A 24,022-nucleotide genomic window follows, 5' to 3' on the forward strand; every position below is an offset into this window, starting at 1 on the left:
ACTGAATCCAGACAAAAGCAAAAAGCGTGGAGCAAAGCCGGAGCTATTGTGAGTCTCCCGGTGCACAAAGTCAATCAGATGAAATGAGGAGAAATTCATATCCTTTCACATGTGACTGAAGGAGACTGTTTACCTTCTGCAATTTGAAGCAGAGCGAGAAGACGGACAGGACAGAAAAGGAAAAGTGAGGGCAGGAAGAGGGAGGACGATATAAGAGCCGTCCCTCAACATCAGACCTGCACCAGGCCCTACGCCTCCCCACTGTAGTCCTGAATCCACAACTGCCATTAGTTCACACATTTCCTGAAAGTTCAAGCAATATCCGGCTCTAACTTTTTCAGCTATTTCTAGCACAATAAAGTGAGTCTTGTCAGTCATCCACTGTCTTTGTCCCTGCGGGTGGAGGTAGAGCCACGAGCACGCACGCACGCACGCACACGCACACGCACACGCACACACACAAGTTGAAGCTCCAAACATAAAGGTAAGGTAACCTAGTAGAAATGATACATACTAGTCCCAAAATGTAATCGATTGTTCTTTATCCTATTTTGGACATTTCCTGAAAGACACTCGTACATTTTGAAGATATTTATAGTGGAATTAGGGATAGGCGATATATATAAACAGGAGAATCTTTGGGCATCACGTGATTCCATTCAATTCAATTCTTGGGGGTAAGAATTAATTCTCCATTCAAAATCAATACTTTTTCAATAACATCGGGTGCCCGTTCTATAATTAACTTCATTCCTCCATAAAATAAACAGCTCTGATGAATGTATTTATTACTGAAAAGAAAACTGGTATTGTTTAATTGAATTCTACCCAAACATTTCATCAAGTGGCTGGACATGGACATTGTTTTTTCATTTCTTTAAATCGATTATGAATCGTTACAAATAAGAATCGCAATTCATTCGAAAATCTATTTTTTTTGGACAAGCCTGATAAACACCCTTTGGCCATAACGCAACACAATATATGATTTGCTATGTAAATGATAATTGAACCATTTTCAATACGGTTCTTAAAATGATCATTAATCTACAGTAAATTCCAGACTATAAACCGCTACTTTTTCCTACGCTCTGGACTCTGCGGCTCATGACACAGTGCAACTCATTTATCTTTGCTGACGGCTTTAATACAAATAGTTTTATTTTCTTCAAAACAAGCCCAGACTTAGAAAAGGTGTGCTATTGTTTGTGCGCCATCTTTTAGACAAGTTCACTCACTGCAGGTGCTGCAGGGCTCTTTTTTTTTTTTTTGAGCTTTCAACTGGAAGTAGAAGTGCAGTTCTGTCTTCTAGTGGTCCACAGCATTTTTCCCCGTATGGATTATTCATCCTTCACTTCAAGCAACATTTGTAAGTTTTACAATATAACTAAAACAATTCTTACTTACTAAACCGTCCCATGTGTGACGTCTGTAGGAGTGTATATGTATGTGTATATATATATATATATATATATATAAAGTGTGTATGAGTGCTTTTAAATGGTTTCTTTCATTGTATCTTCTGACGATCAAGCATGCAGACAAATGCAGTGTAAGGAAGTTCATCTTGACACAATCAATGACATCTTACATTTTCATTTTAGTCACCGTTTTATGCAACCGCTAGCTTTTTTCAGGGAAGCATCAAAGTTCGACAGAACACCGGATCGGGCCCAAATTCTAATCACTTGTTCCTTATTCCATTTCAAACACAACCTGAAAGTTTCATCGAAATCCAGCCATAACGTTTTGAGATAATCTGCTATCTGACTAGCTAACAAAGCCATGGTCAGGATGACATAACTCACTGGTAATTACGTGGCAGACGGTCAATGTTGCGGCAGAGTGAGTCAATATGCAAATTGGAGAAGCCAAATGTAATCTGCAACATCAAAACCATCTGCGCTGTCAGTGGCTTTTAAGTGTGGGAGAAGGCAGCCATGGCCGTCCACACTCTAATCCAGCATGAGGGTTGGGGGTTGCATGTTGGCAGTCTTGGGGAAATATTATAGGAGCAGCTTGCGTGGCACTGGCTTTTACAGTCAGTGGCCAGGCGCCAAGTCAAAGTGAGCCTCGCTGCGTCCCGCAACCAGACCCCACGTCAACACGGGTCCGATCCACACTCCTGTAAACAACCAGACCCCACAGATCTGATCCACACTCCTGTAAACACACAGACCCCACGTCAACACAGGTCTGATCCACACTCCTGTAAACACACAGACCCCACGTCAACACAGGTCTGATCCACACTCCTGTAAACACACAGACCCCACGTCAACACGGGTCTGATCCCCACTCCTGTAAACAACCAGACCCCACGTCAACACGGGTCTGATCCCCACTCCTGTAAACAACCAGACCCCACGTCAACACGGGTCTGATCCACACTCCTGTAAACAACCAGACCCCACGTCAACACGGGTCTGATCCACACTCCTGTAAACAACCAGACCCCACAGATCTGATCCACACTCCTGTAAACACACAGACCCCACGTCAACACGGGTCCGATCCACACTCCTGTAAACAACCAGACCCCACAGATGAGATCCACACTCCTGTAAACACATAGACCCCACGTCCACACGGGTCTGATCCACACTCCTGTAAACAACCAGACCCCACAGATATGATCCACACTCCTGTAAACAACCAGACCCCACAGATGTGATCCACACTCCTGTAAACAACCAGACCCCACAGATGTGATCCACACTCCTGTAAACAACTCTCACAGGTTGACTAACATCTCGCCCTTTGCTGTCCCACTGTGCCGCGCTCTAACTTCATTGTTTGGAACACGGCAGTAAAACGGCTGATCAAACAAAACAGAAGTCATGGACCCACTAGCTGCTTGTTTCGCGCATGATATCACACACAAATACACATGCTGCAAGACTGCTTGTATCGCACGTAATATCACACACGAGTAAACATGCTCCAGGGCTGCTTGTATCGCACGTCATATCATACTAAAGTAAACACGCTGCAAGACTGCTTGTATCGCACGTAATATCACACACGAGTAAACATGCTCCAGGGCTGCTTGTATCGCACGTCATATCATACTAAAGTAAACACGCTGCAAGACTGCAAGTAATATCACACACGAGTAAACACGCTCCAGGGCTGCTTATATCGCACATGATATCACAAACGAGTAAACATGCTGCAGGTCTGCTTGTATTACATGTGATATCACACTCAAGCAAAAATGTTACAGGACTGCTTGTATTGCACATGATATCACACACAAGTAATCACTTTGCAGGACTTTCCCCATGCAAGCCCATACTTGCTGTATCAGATGGAGAGCAACACCCCTATGTATTTACACTCTTTCTGACGTTGCATCATGACATGTGTTGCTTATCATCAACAACTGGTGGGAGGAGAACCTACCGGTGAAAAGTTTGGTAATGGCTTTGTTTTGTCTCCGCGCAGAGCAGACCAGCAGGAGCCACGGAGGCAGGAACTGCTGATGAGTGGCGAGGAGCTCGGCGATGGTCCGGGGGGAGTCCGCCGGCGACCTCTGCTCCGCCTCGCCCAGCTGCCCACCTTGGTCTACCGAGTCCACCAGCAGGAAGAGAGCCTGCGGTGGCGGCTTGGCGCTCAGGAGAGGCAGGAGCACACATCTAGGAGAGGGTGGGAGAGGATGCTCAATGATGACTTGTTACCATAGCAACACCTGACCTTAAATGTGCATCATTCACATCCAAATATCCATTACCCTACTATAAGCCGCTACTTTTTTCCTACGCTTTGGACCCTGCGGCTTCAAAAACAACGATACGGCTAATTTATGGATATTTCTACAGCGACAACCATAATGCAAAAAGCAAAAAAACAAACAAGCAAAGACACTGAATGGGTGTGTTATTATTTGTTGTATGGAGTTTGGCTGCAGTGCCCTTCCGTTTAAACTGAGCTTGCAACCGGAAGTAGAAGTGCTGTTCCGTCTTCTGTCTGTCCATAGCGTTTCTACTCGTGTGGATTCTTCATTCATTCGTTTGTAAGTTTTACAATATAACTAAAACAACTCTGATGTCTGTAGGAGTGTTTTCATGCATATTCATACATGCTATCGTAATGTAATGATGCTAGCGTCGTTAGCATGAGCTAATATGCTAACGCCTTTACAAGTGTTAGTATTATTAACTTACAATGGCATTCTTTTTGTATTGTTTCAGTTTCGTAAATTCACCAAAACATCACAGCCGCCTGTCAGTCTCTCTGTTTTCCACAATTCTAAATTAAAATGGTAACACTAAAATTCGGGAGTTTTACCGCAGTTATCTATGTTTACTAGATGTGGGGGAAATAATGGATTTTTGTGGACATGGATTAGTAAAAGTCAATAATGGATGTATTTATTGTAAATAAAGTAATATTGTAAAATGGGTCTGACTGCACCTCACTGAGAGATCCTGTCTTATGCTCCAGTTTTGCACCTTTCTTACCATTGCATTTGAAGTAGACTTCAGCAAGTAAATGAAGAGACAACACAGTGCAAACATCTCAGTGGAGTGTCTGACATTCACAGCTTTTACAAGGCAAGGAAATGAAATCAACCAATTATGGAGGTTTATTTATTTGATAACTTAGCAGGCAGCTACTGTATGTCTTCCAAATAAGGAGCCTGGAAGAGGCATACATCATTGATTTAATGGAATGGTAGCCCCTACAAGAAGTGGACAGTTCATTTAAAAACAACCCGACTTGGGTCTTTAGACGCGACAGGACGTGTCGTCTGTCAGCTGTGGCGTTTATGTGGCACATGAATGCTAAGTGACCCACAGCCCGTCAACAAAGGCGTTCAGAGCAAAATGTCATTTCCTCCACACTCATTACGTTACTTCCAGCTCGGCAGACGAAGATAAAGTGATCCGAGGATTTCAGCCTGGTGACATTTGAATCATGGGCCCACGTTAATTAAGCATTGCATTTAATGAGGTTGAGCAAATCAATGAATCGATACGGAAACCTTGGCGAAGGCGTGCTCCGGGCGAGCTGAGGCTTTCCGTTACGGAGATACCGTCAGTCACCTTGCAAGGCCACACGTGCTCTCAGACTTGTTTTAGCAGAGCATTCAAACACGGGCTGGAACATATGTTGACCTCCATTAACCATAACATTGCCCATAGTAACCACTTATGTCATTAATAATACATAATCATATGCAATACACTTGTATTTCTTGTATACTTTATACATTGTCATTGAAATGTCATCTTTTAAATACCAAGTTCAATAAAACCAACAAATATTAAAAATACAATTTTGCACTGGAATGAAAGTCACAACCAAAAGCAATACAATAGGTGCAGCACGTACACAATGTTGACATCTATAGTTATATTTTGATAAACAATCATAAATGAATCTTTCAGCACATACACAATGTTGACATCTATAGTTATATTTTGATAAACAATCATAAATGAATCTTTCAGCATGTACACAATGTTGACATCTATGGTTATATTTTGATAAACAATCATAAATGAATCTTTCAGCACGTACACAATGTTGACATCTATAGTTATATTTTGATAAACAATCATAAATGAATCTTTCAGCACGTACACAATGTTGACATCTATGGTTATATTTTGATAAACAATCATAAATGAATCTTTCAGCACGAACACAATGTTGACATCTATAGTTATATTTTGATAAACAATCATAAATGAATCTTTCAGCACGTACACAATGTTGACATCTATAGTTATATTTTGATAAACAATCATAAATGAATCTTTCAGCACGTACACAATGTTGACATCTATAGTTATATTTTCATAAACAATCATAAATGAATCTTTCAGCACGTACACAATGTTGACATCTATAGTTATATTTTCATAAACAATCATAAATGAATCTTTCAGCACGAACACAATGTTGACATCTATAGTTATATTTTGATAAACAATCATAAATGAATCTTTCAGCACATACACAATGTTGACGTTAGTTACATTTTGACAAAGATGGGAAAAACAAGCTACTTACAACAAACATGGCTTATTTAGACGCAAAGTTAAATGGTGAAATACGACCTTACCCGAGCAAACACGGTGCATATTTATCTGTGAGAGTCTTGATAGCAATTGTCCTGACTCCACCACACACAAAGAAGTTGTAGACCTCCATGCTTTTCTAAGTTTTCATCTGTTTAGTGGTCTACAATGATGTCTGAGCACAATAGTTCCATATGTCTGGGAAGTCCACCGACAGACAATCCATGATATCACTGGACAAGTCTTTGTTTGATCAAAAATAAGGATCTATTCCATTGCATCGTTGCTGGCAGGAATAGTTGAGCCTGTTTTGTTAGCGGTTTGCAAGTTGCTTGCTGTACAACAAGTTGCTTGCTGTACAACAAGTTGCTTGCTGTCCAACAAGTTGCTTGCTGTACAACAAGTTGCTTGCTGTACAACAAGTTGCTTGCTGTACAACAAGTTGCTTGTTGTACAACAAGTTGCTTGCTGTACAACAAGTTGCTTGTTGTACAACAAGTTGCTTGCTGTCCAACAAGTTGCTTGCTGTACAACAAGTTGCTTGCTGTACAACAAGTTGCTTGTTGTACAACAAGTTGCTTGCTGTACAACAAGTTGCTTGCTGTACAACAAGTTGCTTGCTGTACAACAAGTTGCTTGCTGTACAACAAGTTGCTTGCTGTACAACAAGTTGCTTGCTGTACAACAAGTTGCTTGCTGTACAACAAGTTGCTTGCTGTACAACAAGTTGCTTGTTGTACAACAAGTTGCTTGCTGTACAACAGCCATCCTGGCTTGGTTGGTTTTCACTTTTGGGAAGAAGTCAGGTGACGGAATACAACCAATTGAAACAGAAGTATAGAACTGTCTCCCAAGCCATTCCATTTCTGAGCCGGTATGACGGTTGTCCTCCTGTCAAATGTTTAGGACCTGGAAGAGTACTTATGAAGTCATGTAGACACAGTCCTTACAAGACTATGCCAAACCTCTCAGTGCCCAAATCTCTTACCACTCTAAGACCATAGTCCTCGCTTCATCATGACACGACTTGGCCTAATCTCTCCTGATGGCGGGGAACCTGCGCTGCCATCTGGGAGGCTTGCCAAGAAGAATGTGCGTCCGCGGGGATGACTGGGCGTGAATGGGCCGAGCCTCTGTGGCCCACTGAGACAATCAAATCCACAGTGACAGCAAGTGGGCCCGACAAAGAGGCCATTGTTGGCCCGCAATTCAGCTACTTTGGGGCCGTCAAAGAGTGGAAAGACGAGAGCTGCGGACAAAAAAGGCAACTCTGCGAGGTATCGCCACAAAAGCCACTTTGCCGGCCGACACCGAGCGTGTCCGACGACACGGTTCATCCTGGAGTCCTCCACGTATGTCCCAGTTGATGCCCACTGATACAGACCTTTAATCCACTCGCCATCTGCCGGGTTGCTTCTTGGCACACTGCAGGGACGCTCACAAAGTGAACACCTCAACTCTCCTGACCCTCGTGAGCTCATCTGTATTTGCACACTTGGCCAGAGAGATCCAACAGCTCAGGTCACTTAGTCGCTTTGTTCTGCCCGAGTAATAAATACAACTGATATCATTCAACCATTGCTGTTCCTCAGCTGCCAGCGGTACACTTTACCACCACTTGTGGCAGTAATGACAACATCAAACAAAACAGAAGAAGTCAGGACCCCAAATGGGATTTGTTCTAAATGTGATCTTAAGCAGACTCCAGTGTAAACACGCACAGGCCCCAATGTGGCCTTCCATTAAGTGAAAACTAAGGAAGTTGACCAAGTGGAAGTCGCTACTACTACAAAATAAGATCAAAGTTGCCACATCTTAAAAATGAGTGTTTTTTAACGTGGAAGTAAATGAAAGTAATAATTAGGGCTGCAACTAACGATTCATTTGATAATCGATTAATCTGTCGATTATTGCTTCGATTGATCGATTAATAATCGGATAAAAGAGACAAACTACATTTCTATCCTTTCCAGTATTTTATTGAAAAAACCCGCATACTGGCGCCATGTTCTTTCAACTTGCCAAATAAAAGAAGGAAAATGTTACAAAAATGCACACTTTTGACACCCCTGCTATAGATAATACAAAATTAAATGTGACGCATGCGTGTTTATCATAACTCTCTCTCTCTCTCTCTGTCTCTGCCCCTCCCTCACCAATGCTGCTGTTTTGTTTTTAACCCCTTCTTAACCCTGAACGTACATTGAAAATACACGCAACCCTAACTCAAAATGCCGGACATTTGAGGCATTTAAGAAACTCCGCCCGGACAGCCGCGCAAAAGAGGACATGTCCGGTGAAAAGAGGACGGATGGTCAGTCTATCCTAGCCCGTTAGCTGCCAGCATGCTAGCAGCGATCGGTTTCACCGGACATGTCCTCTTTTGCTAGCATGCTAGCAGCTAACGGGCTAGGATAGACTGACCATACGTCTTCTTTTCACCGGACATGTCCTCTTTTGCGGAGCTGTCAGGGCGGAGTTCCTTAAATGCCTCAAATGTCCGGCATTTTGAGTATTGTTTACACAACGTGCAGTACGCTACTTAATATGTCCGTGTGGAAACTCGTTCGGTACACCTCCGCACCGAAACGAAACCCCCGTGCCGAAACGGTTCGATACAAATACACGTACCGTTACACCCCTACTATTTTGATTATTGTTTCTCAGCTGTTTGTAAATGTTGCAGTCTATAAAAAAAGGTTAAAAAAATAAATAAATAAAAATAAACGTAGCCTCAGCGCAAGCGCATAGCATAGATCCAACGAATCGATGACTAAATTAATCGCCAACTATTTTTGTAATCGATTAGTTGTTGCAGCCCTAGTAATAATGTAATATAAAGTAGTAATATAAAGTAGCAATGATTGTCACACGAGGTGTGGCGAAATTATTCTCTGCTTTTGACCCATCACCCTTGATCACCCCCTGGGAGGTGAGGGGAGCAGTGAGCAGCAGCGGTGGCCGCGCTCGGGAATCATTTTTGGTGATTTAACCCCCAATTCCAAGCCTTGATGCTGAGTGCCAAGCAGGGAGGTAATGGCTCCCATTTTTGTAGTCTTTGGTATGACTCGGTCGGGGTTTGAACTCACAACCTACCCATCTCAGGGTGGACACTCTAACCACTGAGTAGGTGCTACCAATATATTTGTAATCTTTTAATGGATGTTAAGTAGAAAAGACTGGAAGATCAGTGTGGATCTACGTTAGCTATATTTTTCAACTCATGTGAGCAAATGCGCCATTTCCGGTCCTTCAACCATCGCTATTTTTCAGAATCAAAATATGTGTTATTTTATATATTACATATAGGCTATTATTTCTGCGCTATCGTCTGTTTATTTACATATTTTTTCCAAACAGTGTCTGTAACAAGGCAGTAAAACAGCTGATCAAACAAAACAGAAGTCATGCGCAAGCTAGCTCTCCAATCAGCTAAACAGACTCAATAACTCCATGCTGACGTGTTGGCTAATTTACTGAGGAATTTGTGAAATTGAAACAAAACAAAAAGAATGCCATTGTAAGTTAATAATACTAACACAGACACTCGTAAACGTGCTAGCATATTAACCAATGCTAATGACATTCACTTGATTACATTGTGATAGCACGTACAAAGATGCATGAAAACCATTTGAAGCAATACGCTACCAATTCTTGGTACCTGGGAATCAACAGTACCAATTGTTGTTACTTTTTGTGTATGTTAGTAAATATTGTTTAACTGTTTTTTATTGCAACATTTGAAAATGAGCTTATCATGATAACTGCTGCCCAGTTAGATCTTGTGTTGTTATCATTTGCATGTATGACATGAAGGTGTAATTACACTTACAAGATGTTGGATGGCAGTAATGTTTATATATATATATATATATATATATATATATATATATATATATATATACACACTAGCGTTCAAAAGTTTGGGGTCACATGTAAATGTCCTTATTTTTGAAGGAAAAGCACTGTACTTTTCAATGAAGATAACTTTAAACTAGTCTTAACTTTACAGAAGTACACTCTATACATTGCTAATGTGGTAAATGACTATTCTAGCTGCAAATGTCTGGTTTTTGCTGCAATATCTACATAGGTGTATAGAGGCCCATTTCCAGCAACTATCACTCCAGTGTTCTAATGGTACAATGTGTTTGCTCATTGGCTCAGAAGGCTAATTGATGATTAGAAAACCCTTGTGCAATCATGTTCACACATCTGAAAACACTTTAGCTCCTTACAGAAGCTACAAAACTGACCTTCCTTTGAGCAGATTGAGTTTCTGGAGCATCACATTTGTGGGGTCAATTAAACGCTCAAAATGGCCAGAAAAAGAGAACTTTCATCTGAAACTCCACAGTCTATTCTTGTTCTTAGAAATGAAGGCTCGAACACTAAATTGTTTGGGTGACCCCAAACTTTTGAACGGTAGTGTATATATATATATATATATATATATATATATATATATATTTATTTTTATATTGTTTTTATATTTATCTATTTCTTGTTTTTATTCAGTCATTGGTGGAGCTAAGGATAATATTTTAATATTGTTTTTAATATTGTTGTGGAGCACTTTGGAAACATTTTTGTTGCTATATAAATAAAGTGGATTGGATTGGATTAAAATGTGTTTTTTTTTATCTTTGGCTCACCAAAGTGATGACAATGTTTGATTGTAGCGTGCATCGTCGTCGTAGTTTTCATTCACAAATTTGGAGGTGTTGAAATCGCCATGTAAAATCACTAATGCTAATAAGTAGCATGTCAATAGCAAAGCCAATGTATGTTAGCATTTTTGGAAAAGTCTTAACGATTTTAGAGTCAATTTCTTTGTGGGCATTGAACGTAGTTTTGTATCCGCCTCAGTACAACTACTAAACTGCTTTCAAACCAGTTTCAACTGGGTGTGACCCAGGATCCCAGTCAGTTCATTGCTGGTTCCCCAGTCATGCTAGCTGCCAAGATGTGTGAGGTGCTAATATTCTTTTCAAAACGTTGCTAACATTTCCAAATGTAAAAGTGGTGATCTCCGGGATGAAGTCTCATGACGTTGGTATGGCAGATGCTCGGTCATGGGACCGCTCACAGGAACACTCACCACATTGTTGTTTGTTTGAAGCTTTTATTTTTAGTGGAGACAACAAGAGCCACGCGTCTGTCTCCACTCACTCTTCCCTTAGAAAAACCTTTGCTAAAAGTCAAGTATCGTAAATTCCGGACTATAAGCCGCTACGTTTTTCCTACACTTTGAAACTTGCGGCTTATAAAATGGTGCGGCTAATTTACGGATTTTTCTTCGCTGACGGCCATAATACAAATAGTTTTTAAAAATACACTAATTGGGTGTGTTATTGTTTGTGCTACGGCGCCAATGTTAGCTCACCTTCCAATTAGAGCTTTTACTCCTTTAGCTGTCCATAGCGTTTCTACTCGCATGGATTCTTCATTCATCATTCCAAGCAACGTTTGTAAGGTTTACAATATAACTAAAACAACTTACTATGTGTGATGTCTGTAGGAGTGTTTTCATGCATATTTCAACGTGCTATCGTCAGCGTCGTTAGCCTTATCTAATACTCCAACTTGTGTTAGTATCATTAACTTACAATGGCATTCTTTTTGTATTGTTTCACTTTCACAAATTCCTTAGTTAATTCAGCAAATCGTCAGCGTGGAGTTATTGAGTCTGTTTAGCTGATTGGAGAGCTAGCTTGTGCAGCTAGTGGCTCCATGATGATGACTTCTGTTTTGTTTGGTCGGCCGTTTTACTGCCTTGTTACAGCTACCGTTTGGAAACAATTAAGGTATGTAAATATACATTTAGCAAATAAATAAGTCATGTCACAACATGTGGGACTTATACGGAAGATATTTGTATTTGCTGTCTTGGTGAGTGTGTGCAGTCTGTATGCCAAGTCATCAGTGATGAACCCTATATTAATGACACCTCTTCTTTGAAGATATTTGTATTTGCTGTCTTGGTGAGTGTGTGCAGTCTGTATGCCAAGTGATCAGTGATGAACCCTATATTAATGACACCTCTTCTTTGAAGATATTTGTATTTGCTGTCTTGGTGAGTGTGTGCAGTTTGTATGCCAAGTGATCAGTGATGAACCCTATATTAATGACACCTCTTCTTTGAAGATATTTGTATTTGCTGTCTTGGTGAGTGTGTGCAGTCTGTATGCCAAGTCATCAGTGATGAACCCTATATTAATGACACCTCTTCTTTGGCCAGCACTCGTGCCTCAGATAACTCCTGCAAATCCCCCAAGCTCTTCCCAGTCCACATTCCTGACTTAGCCCACGGAATCTGAAATTTCATCCTCTCCAAACCCCCGAAGCCATGTCAACACCGAGGTGTGCGTCAATCTCCACACACACGCTTTGGGATGACTGGCAAGGACTTCTTTTCCTGCCAAGTCCGGATTATCCCTCAAGATCTTGGTCCAGTTTATGAGGAGAAAAGTAAGGCTTCTTAATCCTGCCACTTTTTACGCTACACCTTAGCTAATTCCTTCTTTTCTGCTAAGTGTCTGTCTCTTGAGTCCATGCAAAGTGTGTTTGTATACCACAATGTGATGCTGACTCATCATTGCATGGTGCTTTCTCCTCTCAACTTGCTTCGTCACAAGGGGGGGGGGATTGCACTTCTTTATTTCTTGCTCGCTTGCTAAAATGCCGCCCTAATTTTCCACTGCCGTGCACCACATGAAAGTGCGCCCATTTTGGCGTCCCTCAACCTCAAGAGCCGCCCAGTGCAGAAGAGACCCACAAAGCACTAAATAGCTGCCCTGCTTGCACTTTAGTGGAAACCTCTTCTTATTAGACTTGCACTTCCTTTTTATTGTCATTCAAATTTTAACTTTACAGCACAGATAAGAAGGACATTTCGTTACATAAGCTCATGCTAGTGCAGGATAAAAAAGCAATAAGGTGCATATATAAATAAATAAATAGATTACTGTACAGATAAATATATTGCACTTTTTCCACATGCATCCACGTTTATGGATGTATGTTATATTGTCTTTTTTATTCCAGCGAGTTAATCCATTTTTGGGGGGAGTTGAGGGGATCATTTAATTATGATGCGTTCAAGAGTCTTACGGCCTGAGGGAAGAAGCTGTTACACAACCTGGAGGTTCTACTTCGGAGGCTGCGGAACCTCTTTCTAGAGTCCAGCAGTGAAAATGTGGATTCTCTTTCCAATCAGCCGTAAAGCACAAGACTAGAGATTGTATTTTCTAGACTATAGAACAAACCTGTATATAAGACACACCCACTACATTTTTCAAGAGAATAATATGTTCCATTGATTAGCCGCACCGGACTACAAGTCGCAGATATATATATATATATATATATATATATATATATATATATATATATATATATATATATATATATATATATATATATATATATATATATATATATATATATATATATATATATATATACGTTGTGACATGACTTATTTACACAGAAATATTCTGTAAATGTTTATTTACATACCTTAATTGTTTCCAAACAGTGTCTGTAACAAGGCAGTAAAAGGGCTGACCAAACAAAACAGAAGTCCTGGTCATGGAGCCACTAGCTGCGCAAGCTAGCTCTCCAATCAGCTAAACAGACTCAATAACTCCACGCTGACGTTTTGCTGAAGTTACTGAGGAATTTGTGAAAGTGAACAATACAAAAATAATGTTATTGTAAGTTAATAATACTAACACAGACACTTGTAAAACCCGCTAGCTTGATTACATTATGATAGCATGTACAAATATGCGTGAAAACAGACGTCACACATGGGACGCTTTAGTCAGTAAGAATAGTTTTAGTTATATTGTAAAACTTACAAACGTTGCTTGGAGTGATCCATATGAGTAGAACCGCTATGGACGGTTACTAACTCAACGGCACTTATACTTCTGGTTGAAAGCTCAGTCTAAAGTGAACATGTCCAAAAGATGGCACCATAACACAAAGAATTACACACCATTCAGTGTCTTTGCTTGTTTTTAAAAAAAATAATTGGCCGTCAGTGAAGACAAATCCATAGATTAGCTGCACCGGACTGTAAGTAGCAGATATATACGTTGTGAGATGACTTATTTACACAGAAATATTCTGTAAATGTTTATTTACATACATTAATTGTTTCCAAACAGTGTCTGTAACAAGGCAGTAAAAGGACTGATCAAACAAAACAGAAGTCATGGTCATGGACCCACTAGCCGTGCAAGCTAGCTCTCCAATCAGCTAAACAGACTCAATAACTCCACGCAGACGAATCAGGGAACCCGGACGGAGGAGGCTTGTAGCAAAATTATTATTAGTTATTATTTGATTGAATCAGGGAACCCGGACGGAGGAGGCTTGTAGCAAAATTATTATTAGTTATTATTTGATTGAATCAGGAAACCCGGACGGAGGAGGCTTGTAGCAAAATTATTATTAGTTATTATTTCATTGAATCAGGGAACCCGGACGGAGGAGGCTTGTAGCAAAATTATTATTAGTTATTATTTCATTGAATCAGGGAACCCGGACGGAGGAGGCTTGTAGCAAAATTATTATTAGTTATTATTTGATTGAATCAGGGAACCCGGACGGAGGAGGCTTGTAGCAAAATTATTATTAGTTATTATTTGATTGAATCAGGGAACCCGGACGGAGGAGGCTTGTAGCAAAATTATTATTAGTTATTATTTGATTGAATCAGGGAACCCGGACGGAGGAGGCTTGTAGCAAAATTATTATTAGTTATTATTTGATTGAATCAGGGAACCCGGACGGAGGAGGCTTGTAGCAAAAACAAAGCAAAGTGGACCAGTAAGTTGTTGTTATGACAGGTAAGTACAGCAGGCAACCAGCACTTTGTTTTCAAATACTAAGTATTGCTATCATATGTGTATGTATTGTATTTTCTGATGTAAAAAAATAGTCAAATATCGGTGCCAATAATCGGTCCATGTCTACACAAGACTTGAGTCATTTCCTGACTATTTTGCCACTCAGTCCTCCCAGGAACTAATAACAGATCTCTCAAATGGGATTTATTGAGGACTTGCAATATCAGCAGCAGCCATTTGGAGTAAGTTAGTTAGGTAGAAAACATGTCTACTATCTATGAGCGTTCATCTTTGCATGGGGTCACACCTAAACTAACGTTTGTGTCCCATCAGCAACAAACAAAAACTGCTGGAATTTGTTTGCGCCCACGTGACTGCGCTAATTCCCCCCCATTGGACGCCACTTCTTTTGTCCTGAAGGAAAAGGCATGTTAGGGCAGCTGGAAGCTGGATGAAACCCTGACAAAGTCCAGTCCAAACATGGTATCCAACTTTACAATACACAAATAGCACCAAACTTGCCACCCTAGCGTTGTATCTGTTTGACAAATACTGCAAAAGTGTCGTAAATGTTCACTTTGCTTGTCGTACAATTGCCAACTACATTGTTGTTTACTCATACTAGCAAAGACTACACTTTTCTTTCCATTTGTGTTGTTCAAAAAACACTGTGATATTTTAACGGCATTGTTTCTGAGCCTGAAAACATGTCTTGAATGACCAACACAAGAAGTTTTTGTTTAAGTTCTATAGGGATGCACGTAGGGATACGCCCATAATTGGTCACTAGAATATGTCTGCAGAAATGTTGATGTGCCCTGAACCTCTGGCTGGGGGTCGATTGAATCTGGCATCGCATCCAAATCCATGATTTTTAGGTTTAAACAAAAAATAGTTAAAAGCTAGCATGAAATGTTAGCATGCTAACGTTGTATAATATAAGAGATGTTAGCATACTTCCAAGATGGCGCCAAGTATCAAAAACCAAGATTTTAAGGATAAAACACACAAAATTAGCTAAAAAGCTAGCATAAAACGTTAGCATTCTAACAATAGCATGCTAACGTTGTATAATAAAAGAGATGTTAGCATACTTCCAAGATGGCGCCAAGTATCAAAAACTACGATTATGTTAAAAAATACAAAATTAGGTAAAAAGCTAGCATAAAATGTTAGCATGCTAATGTTGTAGAATATAAGAGATGTTAGCATATTCCAAAAATGGCGCCAAGTATCAAAAACCAAGATTGTTATGTTAAACCATACAACATTTGTTAAAAAGTTAGCATACAACGTTGGCATGCTAGCACGTGACATGGTAAGAGGAAATACCAAAATGCACTATTTATAAATGTAAACATACAACATTAGCTGAAAAGCTAGCATAAAATGTTGGCATGTTAACATTAGAATGCTAACATATAATATAAGAGGTGTCAGCATACTTCCAAGATGGCGCCAAGTATTAAAAACATAGATTTGTAGATTAGAAAATACAAAATTAGCTAAAACGTTTGCATGCTAGCACATGACATGGTAAGAGGAAATACCGAAATGTACTATTTGTAAGTCTAAACATACAAAATTAGCTAAAAAGGTAGCATAAAACATTAGCATGCTAACATTGAATAATATTAGAGATGTTAGCTGAGCCGGAAGGCAAAGCTCTCAATTTAGCGGTCGATCTACGTTCCCATCCTCACCTATGGTCATGAGCTTTGGGTTATGACCGAAAGGACAAGATCACGGGTACAAGCGGCCAAAATGAGTTTCCTCCGCCGGGTGGTGGGTCTCTCCCTTAGAGATAGGGTGAGAAGCTCTGCCATCCGGGGGGAGCTCAAAGTAAAGCCGCTGCTCCTCCACATGGAGAGGAGCCAGATGAGGTGGTTCGGGCATCTGGTCAGGATGCCACCCGAACGCCTCCCTAGGGAGGTGTTTAGGGCACGTCCGACCGGTAGGAGGCCACGGGGAAGACCCAGGACACGTTGGGAAGACTATGTCTCCCGGCTGGCCTGGGAACGCCTCGGGATCCCCTGGGAGGAGCTGGACGAAATGGCTGGGGAGAGGGAAGTCTGGGTTTCCCTGCTTAGGCTGCTGCCCCCGCGACCCGACCTCGGATAAGCGGAAGAAGATGGATGGATGGATGGATGGCATACTTCCAAGATGGCGCCAAGTATCAAAATCCATAATTTTCAGCTTAAAACATACACAATTAGGTAAAAAACTAGCATAAAACCTTAGCATACAAACAATAGCATGCTAACGTTTCTTCTATGTGTAAATGCTTGGACATTCACCGAATAATAATAATAATAATAAAAATCTTGTTTTTGGTGTAGAATCTTCTATGTGTGAATGTCTTTAATAATAATAATACTAATACTAAAAAGATAGAAGATACTTGTGTGAATGCTTGGACATTCACAGAATAATAATAATAATAATAATAATAATAATAATAATAATAATAATAATAATAATAATAATAATTTTGGTGTAGAATCTTTTATGTGTGAATGTCTTTAATAATAATACTAATACTAAAAAGATAGAAGATTCTTGTGTAAATGCTTGGACATTCACAGAATAATAATAATAATAATAATCTTGTTTTTGGTGTAGAATCTTCTATGTGTGAATGCTTGGACATTCACAGAATAATAATAATAATAATAATAATAATAATAATAATAATAATACAAATGTTGTTTTTGGTGTAGAATCTTTTATGTGTGAATGTCTTTAATAATAATAATACTAATACTAAAAAGATAGAAGATTCTTGTGTGAATGCTTGGACATTCACAGAATAATAATAATAATAATAATAATAATAATAATACAAATGTTGTTTTTGGTGTAGAATCTTTTATGTGTGAATGTCTTTAATAATAATAATACTAATACTAAAAAGAGAAGATTCTTGTGTGAATGCTTGGACATTCACAGAATAATAATAATAATAATAAAAATCTTGTTTTTGGTGTAGAATCTTCTGTGTGTGAATGTCTTTGATAATAATAGTAATACTAAAAAGATAGAAGATTCTTGTGTAAATGCTTGGACATTCACAGAACAATAATAATAATAATAATAATCTTGTTTTTGGTGTAGAATCTTCTATGTGTGAATGCTTGGACATTCACAGAATAATAATAATAATAATAATAATAATAATAATAATAATAATAATAATAATAATAATACAAATGTTGCTTTTGGTGTAGAATCTTTGTGTCAATTTTTGGACATTCACAGAATAATAATAATAATAATAATAATAATACAAATATTGTTTTTGGCGTAGAATCTTCTATGTGTGAATGTCTTTAATAATAATAATACTAATACTAAAAAGATAGAAGATTCTTGTGTGAATGCTTGGACATTCACAGAATAATAATAATAATAATAATAATAATAATAATAATAATAAAAATCTTGTTTTTGGTGTAGAATATTCTGTGTGTGAATGTCTTTAATAATAATACTAATACTAAAAAGATAGAAGATTCTTGTGTAAATGCTTGGACATTCACAGAATAATAATAATAATAAAAATCTTGTTTTTGGTGTAGAATCTTCTATGTGTGAATGCTTGGACATTCACAGAATAATAATAATAATAATAATAATAATAAAAATGTTGTTTTTGGTGTAGAATCTTCTGTGTGTGAATGTCTTTAATAATAATAATAATACTAAAAAGATAGAAGATTCTTAAGTGAATGCTTGGACATTCACAGAATAATAATAATAATAATAATAACAATAAAAATCTTGTTTTTGGTGTAGAATCTTCTATGTGTGAATGTCTTTAATAATAATACTAATACTAAAAAGCTAGAAGATTGTTGTGTGAATGTTGGGCATTCCCAGAATGAGGTATTAGTGCACTTTCCAAGCATGCCATCACGCCTACATTCAAGTTAAAGGTACGTCACTTCAAAGACAGAAGAGTCTGATGACTAAGCGGCGCTACAACAGCTGAACAAACATTCGCCGCAACCATTCGGACCCTTTTTAGTGGGAAGGATGCTACCAAATCCTCTGCGGCGCAACCATTCGGACCCTTTTTAGTGGGAAGGATGCTCTGCATTCTCCCTCAAGCTGAGTTCTGTTGCCCTGGGACTTCCTGTCAAGTCTTCTGGACCAACTCATCACCTGGAGACAAATCATCTCCTTAGTATATTGCAAAATAATCCACTGCCAGGGATGAAAAGAAGCTAAGGTTTAAAAGAAGTCTGGCCCACAGGTGAGTCACAAGTGGTGATGACTATCTACTAACAAGACCTGTTTTGTCTTGGCCAGCTGAAAGTCACAGCTGGCGGGGGATAAACAGCTCCTACAAAATAAAATGTGTGTTTTACGACACTTGACTAATGGCAAGTCGTGTAAGGTTTGGACTCTGCGGCCTTGGAAGTGCTCAGTCTAAACAAAGGTGTGTCTTTGTATCCCAAGGCCGTGTGGAGATAACCATCAACTTTTACTTGCTTTTCTTTTGTGCCTCAGTCTTGTGTTGTGTACTGCTCCTTTCTTTTCAACACTTTGGAGCCTGACAGTGCAGCCCTTTGGATTTTGGAAAACACAGCTTGTTAAAAGTAGCAATACTCGGATACTGGAGGTCTATTGATATGTTTTTGAAGGGCTGATGCCTTAAAAGTAGCAATACTCTGATACTGGAGGTCCATTGATATGTTTTTGAAGGGCTGATGCCTTAAAAGTAGCAATACTCTGATACTGGAGGTCTATTGATATGTTTTTGAAGGGCTGATGCCTTAAAAGTAGCAATACTCTGATACTGGAGGTCTATTGATATGTTTTTGAAGGGCTGATGCCTTAAAAGTAGCAATACTCTGATACTGGAGGTCCATTGATATGTTTTTGAAGGGCTGATGCCTTAAAAGTAGCAATACTCTGATACTGGAGGTCCATTGATATGTTTTTGAAGGGCTGATGTCTTAAAAGTAGCAATACTCTGATACTGGAGGTCCATTGATATGTTTTTGAAGGGCTGATGCCTTAAAAGTAGCAATACTCTGATACTGGAGGTCCATTGATATGTTTTTGAAGGGCTGATGCCTTAAAAGTAGCAATACTCTGATACTGGAGGTCCATTGATATGTTTTTGAAGGGCTGATGCCTTAAAAATAGCAATACTCTGATACTGGAGGTCCATTGATATGTTTTTGAAGGGCTGACGCCTTAAAAATAGCAATACTCTGATACTGGAGGTCCATTGATATGTTTTTGAAGGGCTGATGCCTTAAAAGTAGCAATACTCTAATAATGGAGGTCCATTGATATGTTTTTGAAGGGCTGATGCCTTAAAAGTAGCAATACTCTGATACTGGAGGTCCATTGATATGTTTTTGAAGGGCTGATGCCTTAAAAGTAGCAATACTCTGATACTGGAGGTCCATTGATATGTTTTTGAAGGGCTGATGCCTTAAAAGTAGCAATACTCTGATACTGGAGGTCCATTGATATGTTTTTGAAGGGCTGATGCCTTAAAAGTAGCAATACTCTGATACTGGAGGTCCATTGATATGTTTTTAAAGGGCTGATGCCGATTAGCAGTCAAAGAGGATATTTGGAGCTGATATTTATATAAGTTATTCAAGTTTTCCTGACTATAAGTTGCACCAGAATATAAGGCACACCCACTAAATTGTAGTGAAATGAGTTATTTACACATAAAAGTGTTTATTTCCGTGCTTTAATTGTTTGTGTAACACGGCTGATCAAACAAAACAGCAGCAAAGAGATTTGAAGATGACACGGTGACATGTTAAGTAGACAATACATCATAATATCACTCCTTTAATGCGCCTTTTCTATGAAAATAGAGCTGAATAGACCCACAGTGGTAGACAAAAGACGGTAATGGGCTATATCCTTCATTGATGATAGAACTGATACAAATATGTATTGTTGAAATGATCAATCTTCCTCACATTGTTTTCAAAACATTGTCACTTTTACACCAAACCTTTCTAGAAACAAAATGCAAATAAACCAAACAAATGTGTTTTTCTGGAGGTGGTTCTTGTTTGAACAGGTTATTTATATACTGTCAATTCTGGACTGTAAAGCATTACTTTATTTCTCCGCTTTGAACCCCGCGGCTTACAAAAACGCTGCGGCTACTTTATGGATTTGTCTTTGCTGACGGCCATAATGCAAATAGTTCAAATAGTTTTAAAAAAAATCCAAAAACAAGCAAAGACACTGAAACGGTGTATTATTGTTTGTGCTATGGTGCCATCTTATGGACGAGTTCAGTGCCCTTCTGTTTAGACTGAGCTTTCAACTGGAAGTAGAAGTGCCGTTCTGACTTCAAGCAGTTTATAGCATTTCTACGAGTATAGATTCTTCATTCATCACTTCTTTTTTTTCTCCAACTGACTTGCTGTGTGCGTCTTCCAGCCGTCCATAGCGTTTCTACTCGTGTGGATTCTTCATTCATCACTCCAGGCAACATTTGTAGGTTTTACAATATAACTAAAACACTTACTTACTAAAGTGTCCCATGTGTGACGTCTGTAGGAGTATTTTCATGCATATTTGTACCTGCTATTATAATTATAATCAAGCTAGCACCGTTAGCATGAGCTAATATTCTAACACATTTACGAGTGTTTTATAATTTCATTCTTTTTGTATTGTTTCAGTTTTGTAAATTCAGCAAAATGTCAGCGTGGAGTTATTGAGTCTGTTTAGCTGATTGGAGAGCTAGCTTGCGCAGCTAGTGGGTCCATGACCATGACTTCTGTTTTGTTTGGTCAGCCCTTTTACTGCCGTGTTACACATACCGTTTGGAAAGGTAAGTAAATAAACATTTACAGAACATTTCTGTGTAAATAAGTCATTTCTCAACGTATATATCTGCGCCTTACAGTCAGTCCGGTGCGGCTAATATTGGGAATTTTGTATTTTTTGGAAAAGTAGTGGGTGCGTCTTATATGCCGGTGCGCTGTATAGTCTGGGAAGTAGGGAGGGTTCAAGTGCTTAAGAACAATAGTTCCATTAAGCTAACTGTTTGCGGATGACTCTGCCCTGCTAGTATCAGACAAGGACAAGTCACAGGTGGAGAAAATCTTCAGTGCTGAACTCTGTAGAACTTGCACCTGGCTCGCTGACAACAAGCTATCCATACACTTGGGTAAAACTGAATCCATCCTGTTTGGGTCCCACATCAACCTTAAGAAAGTCAATGACTTCACCATAAAAGTAGGTGACATTGTTATCACCAGGAAAGATGAGGTCACCTACCTAGGTTCCATTCTAGAGGCTAATCTTTCCTGTGATAAAATGGCAACCAAAGTAATCAAAAAGGTTAACCAACCAACGAGATTTCTCTACAGAATCTCCTCTCTGGTCAACAAAAGCACCATGAGGATTCTAGCGGGAACTCTCGTTCAACCCTTTTTCCATTACGCATGCACCTCCTGGTAACCTAGCACCTCCAAAACCCTCAAATCTAAACTCCAAACATCCCAGACCAAGCTAGTCAGATTACTTCTAGACCTCCACCCCAGATCCCATCTCACTCCTACCCACTTCTCCAAAGTGGGCTGGCTCAAGGTGGAGGACAGAGTTAAACAACTTGCACTGAGCCTAGTCTATAAAATCCGCTACACCTCCCTGATACCGAAGTACATGTCAAACTACTTCCTTAACGTAAATGACCGCCATAACCACAACACCAGGGGGAGCTCCACTAACCACGTTAAACCCAGATTCCCAACTAACAAAGGTCTTAACTCATTCTCTTTCTATGCCACATCAATGTGGAATGCACTCCCAACAGGTGTAAAAGAAAGGGCATCTCTATCCTCCTTTAAAACCGCACTAAAAGAACACCTCCAGGCAACTTGTCCGCCCTGAGATGGGTAGGTTGTGAGTTCAAACCCCGGCCGAGTCATACCAAAGACTATAAAAATGGGAGCCATTACCTCCCTGCTTGGCACTCAGCATCAAGGCTTGGAATTGGGGGTTAAATTACCAAAAATGATTCCCGGGCGCGGCACCGCTGCTGCCCACTGCTCCCCTCACCTCCCAGGGGGTGAACAAGGGTGATGGGTCAAATGCAGAGGACAAATTTCACCACACCTACTGTGTGTGTAACGATCATTGCTACTTTAACTTAACTTAACTTCAACCCTAAACTAACACCCTCCCTTCCTCATCATACCTCTTCGGATTGTAAATAATCAAATGTAGACACTTTTTCTTATCATTTCTGATCTCTCTCTCTAGCCTTTAAATTCCTCGGGACCCACATCAGCGAGGACCTCACCTGGGATCACAACACCCAACAAACAATAAAGAAAGCCCAGCAGCGACTGTACTTCCTAAGAAGGCTGAGAACATTTGGCATGCCACCCAAAATTTTCAGCAACTTCTATAGAAGTACGGTTGAGAGTGTCCTTACCAGCTCAATCACGGTCTGGTATGGAAACTGCACTGCTAAGGACAGGAAGGCACTCCAGCGAGTGCTCAGTACATATCAGGAGCAGCCTACAGGACATGTAGTCTACCAGGGCCACCAGGAGAGCACACAACATCATACAGGACAGTACACAGTCTCTTCTCCTCACTACAGGACATGTAGTCTACCAGGGCCACCAGGAGAGCACACAACATCATACAGGACAGTACACAGTCTCTTCTCCTCACTACAGGACATGTAGTCTACCAGGGCCACCAGGAGAGCACACAACATCATACAGGACAGTACACAGTCTCTTCTCCTCACTACAGGACATGTAGTCTACCAGGGCCACCAGGAGAGCACACAACATCATAAAGGACAGTACACAGTCTCTTCTCCTCACTACAGGACATGTAGTCTACCAGGGCCACCAGGAGAGCACACAACATCATACAGGACAGTACACAGTCTCTTCTCCTCACTACAGGACATGTAGTCTACCAGGGCCACCAGGAGAGCACACAACATCATACAGGACAGTACACAGTCTCTTCTCCTCACTACAGGACATGTAGTCTACCAGGGCCACCAGGAGAGCACACAACATCATAAAGGACAGTACACAGTCTCTTCTCCTCACTACAGGACATGTAGTCTACCAGGGCCACCAGGAGAGCACACAACATCATACA

The 24,022-nt window shown here is 39.8% G+C and overlaps 1 protein-coding gene across 4 annotated transcripts in view; it reads right to left on the minus strand.

Moving 5' to 3' along the window:
* Nucleotides 1–1,609: 1,609 nt before the first annotated feature.
* The window catches only part of ankrd50 (ankyrin repeat domain 50), a 37,311-nt gene continuing 14,898 nt past the window's right edge, over nt 1,610–24,022 (minus strand). For all 4 annotated transcript variants that reach the window (XM_062039887.1, XM_062039888.1, XM_062039890.1 and 1 more), the window contains 2 exons: nt 3,406–3,638; nt 1,610–2,163 (listed from right to left, as the gene is read on the minus strand). In XM_062039887.1, coding sequence (XP_061895871.1) covers nt 2,102–2,163; nt 3,406–3,638 — 295 coding nt within the window. In that variant the 3' untranslated portion in view covers nt 1,610–2,101. The remainder of the gene's footprint in view (nt 2,164–3,405; nt 3,639–24,022) is intronic.

This window comes from Entelurus aequoreus, linkage group LG28 (assembly GCF_033978785.1).
Source record: "Entelurus aequoreus isolate RoL-2023_Sb linkage group LG28, RoL_Eaeq_v1.1, whole genome shotgun sequence".
Taxonomy (NCBI): domain Eukaryota; kingdom Metazoa; phylum Chordata; class Actinopteri; order Syngnathiformes; family Syngnathidae; genus Entelurus; species Entelurus aequoreus.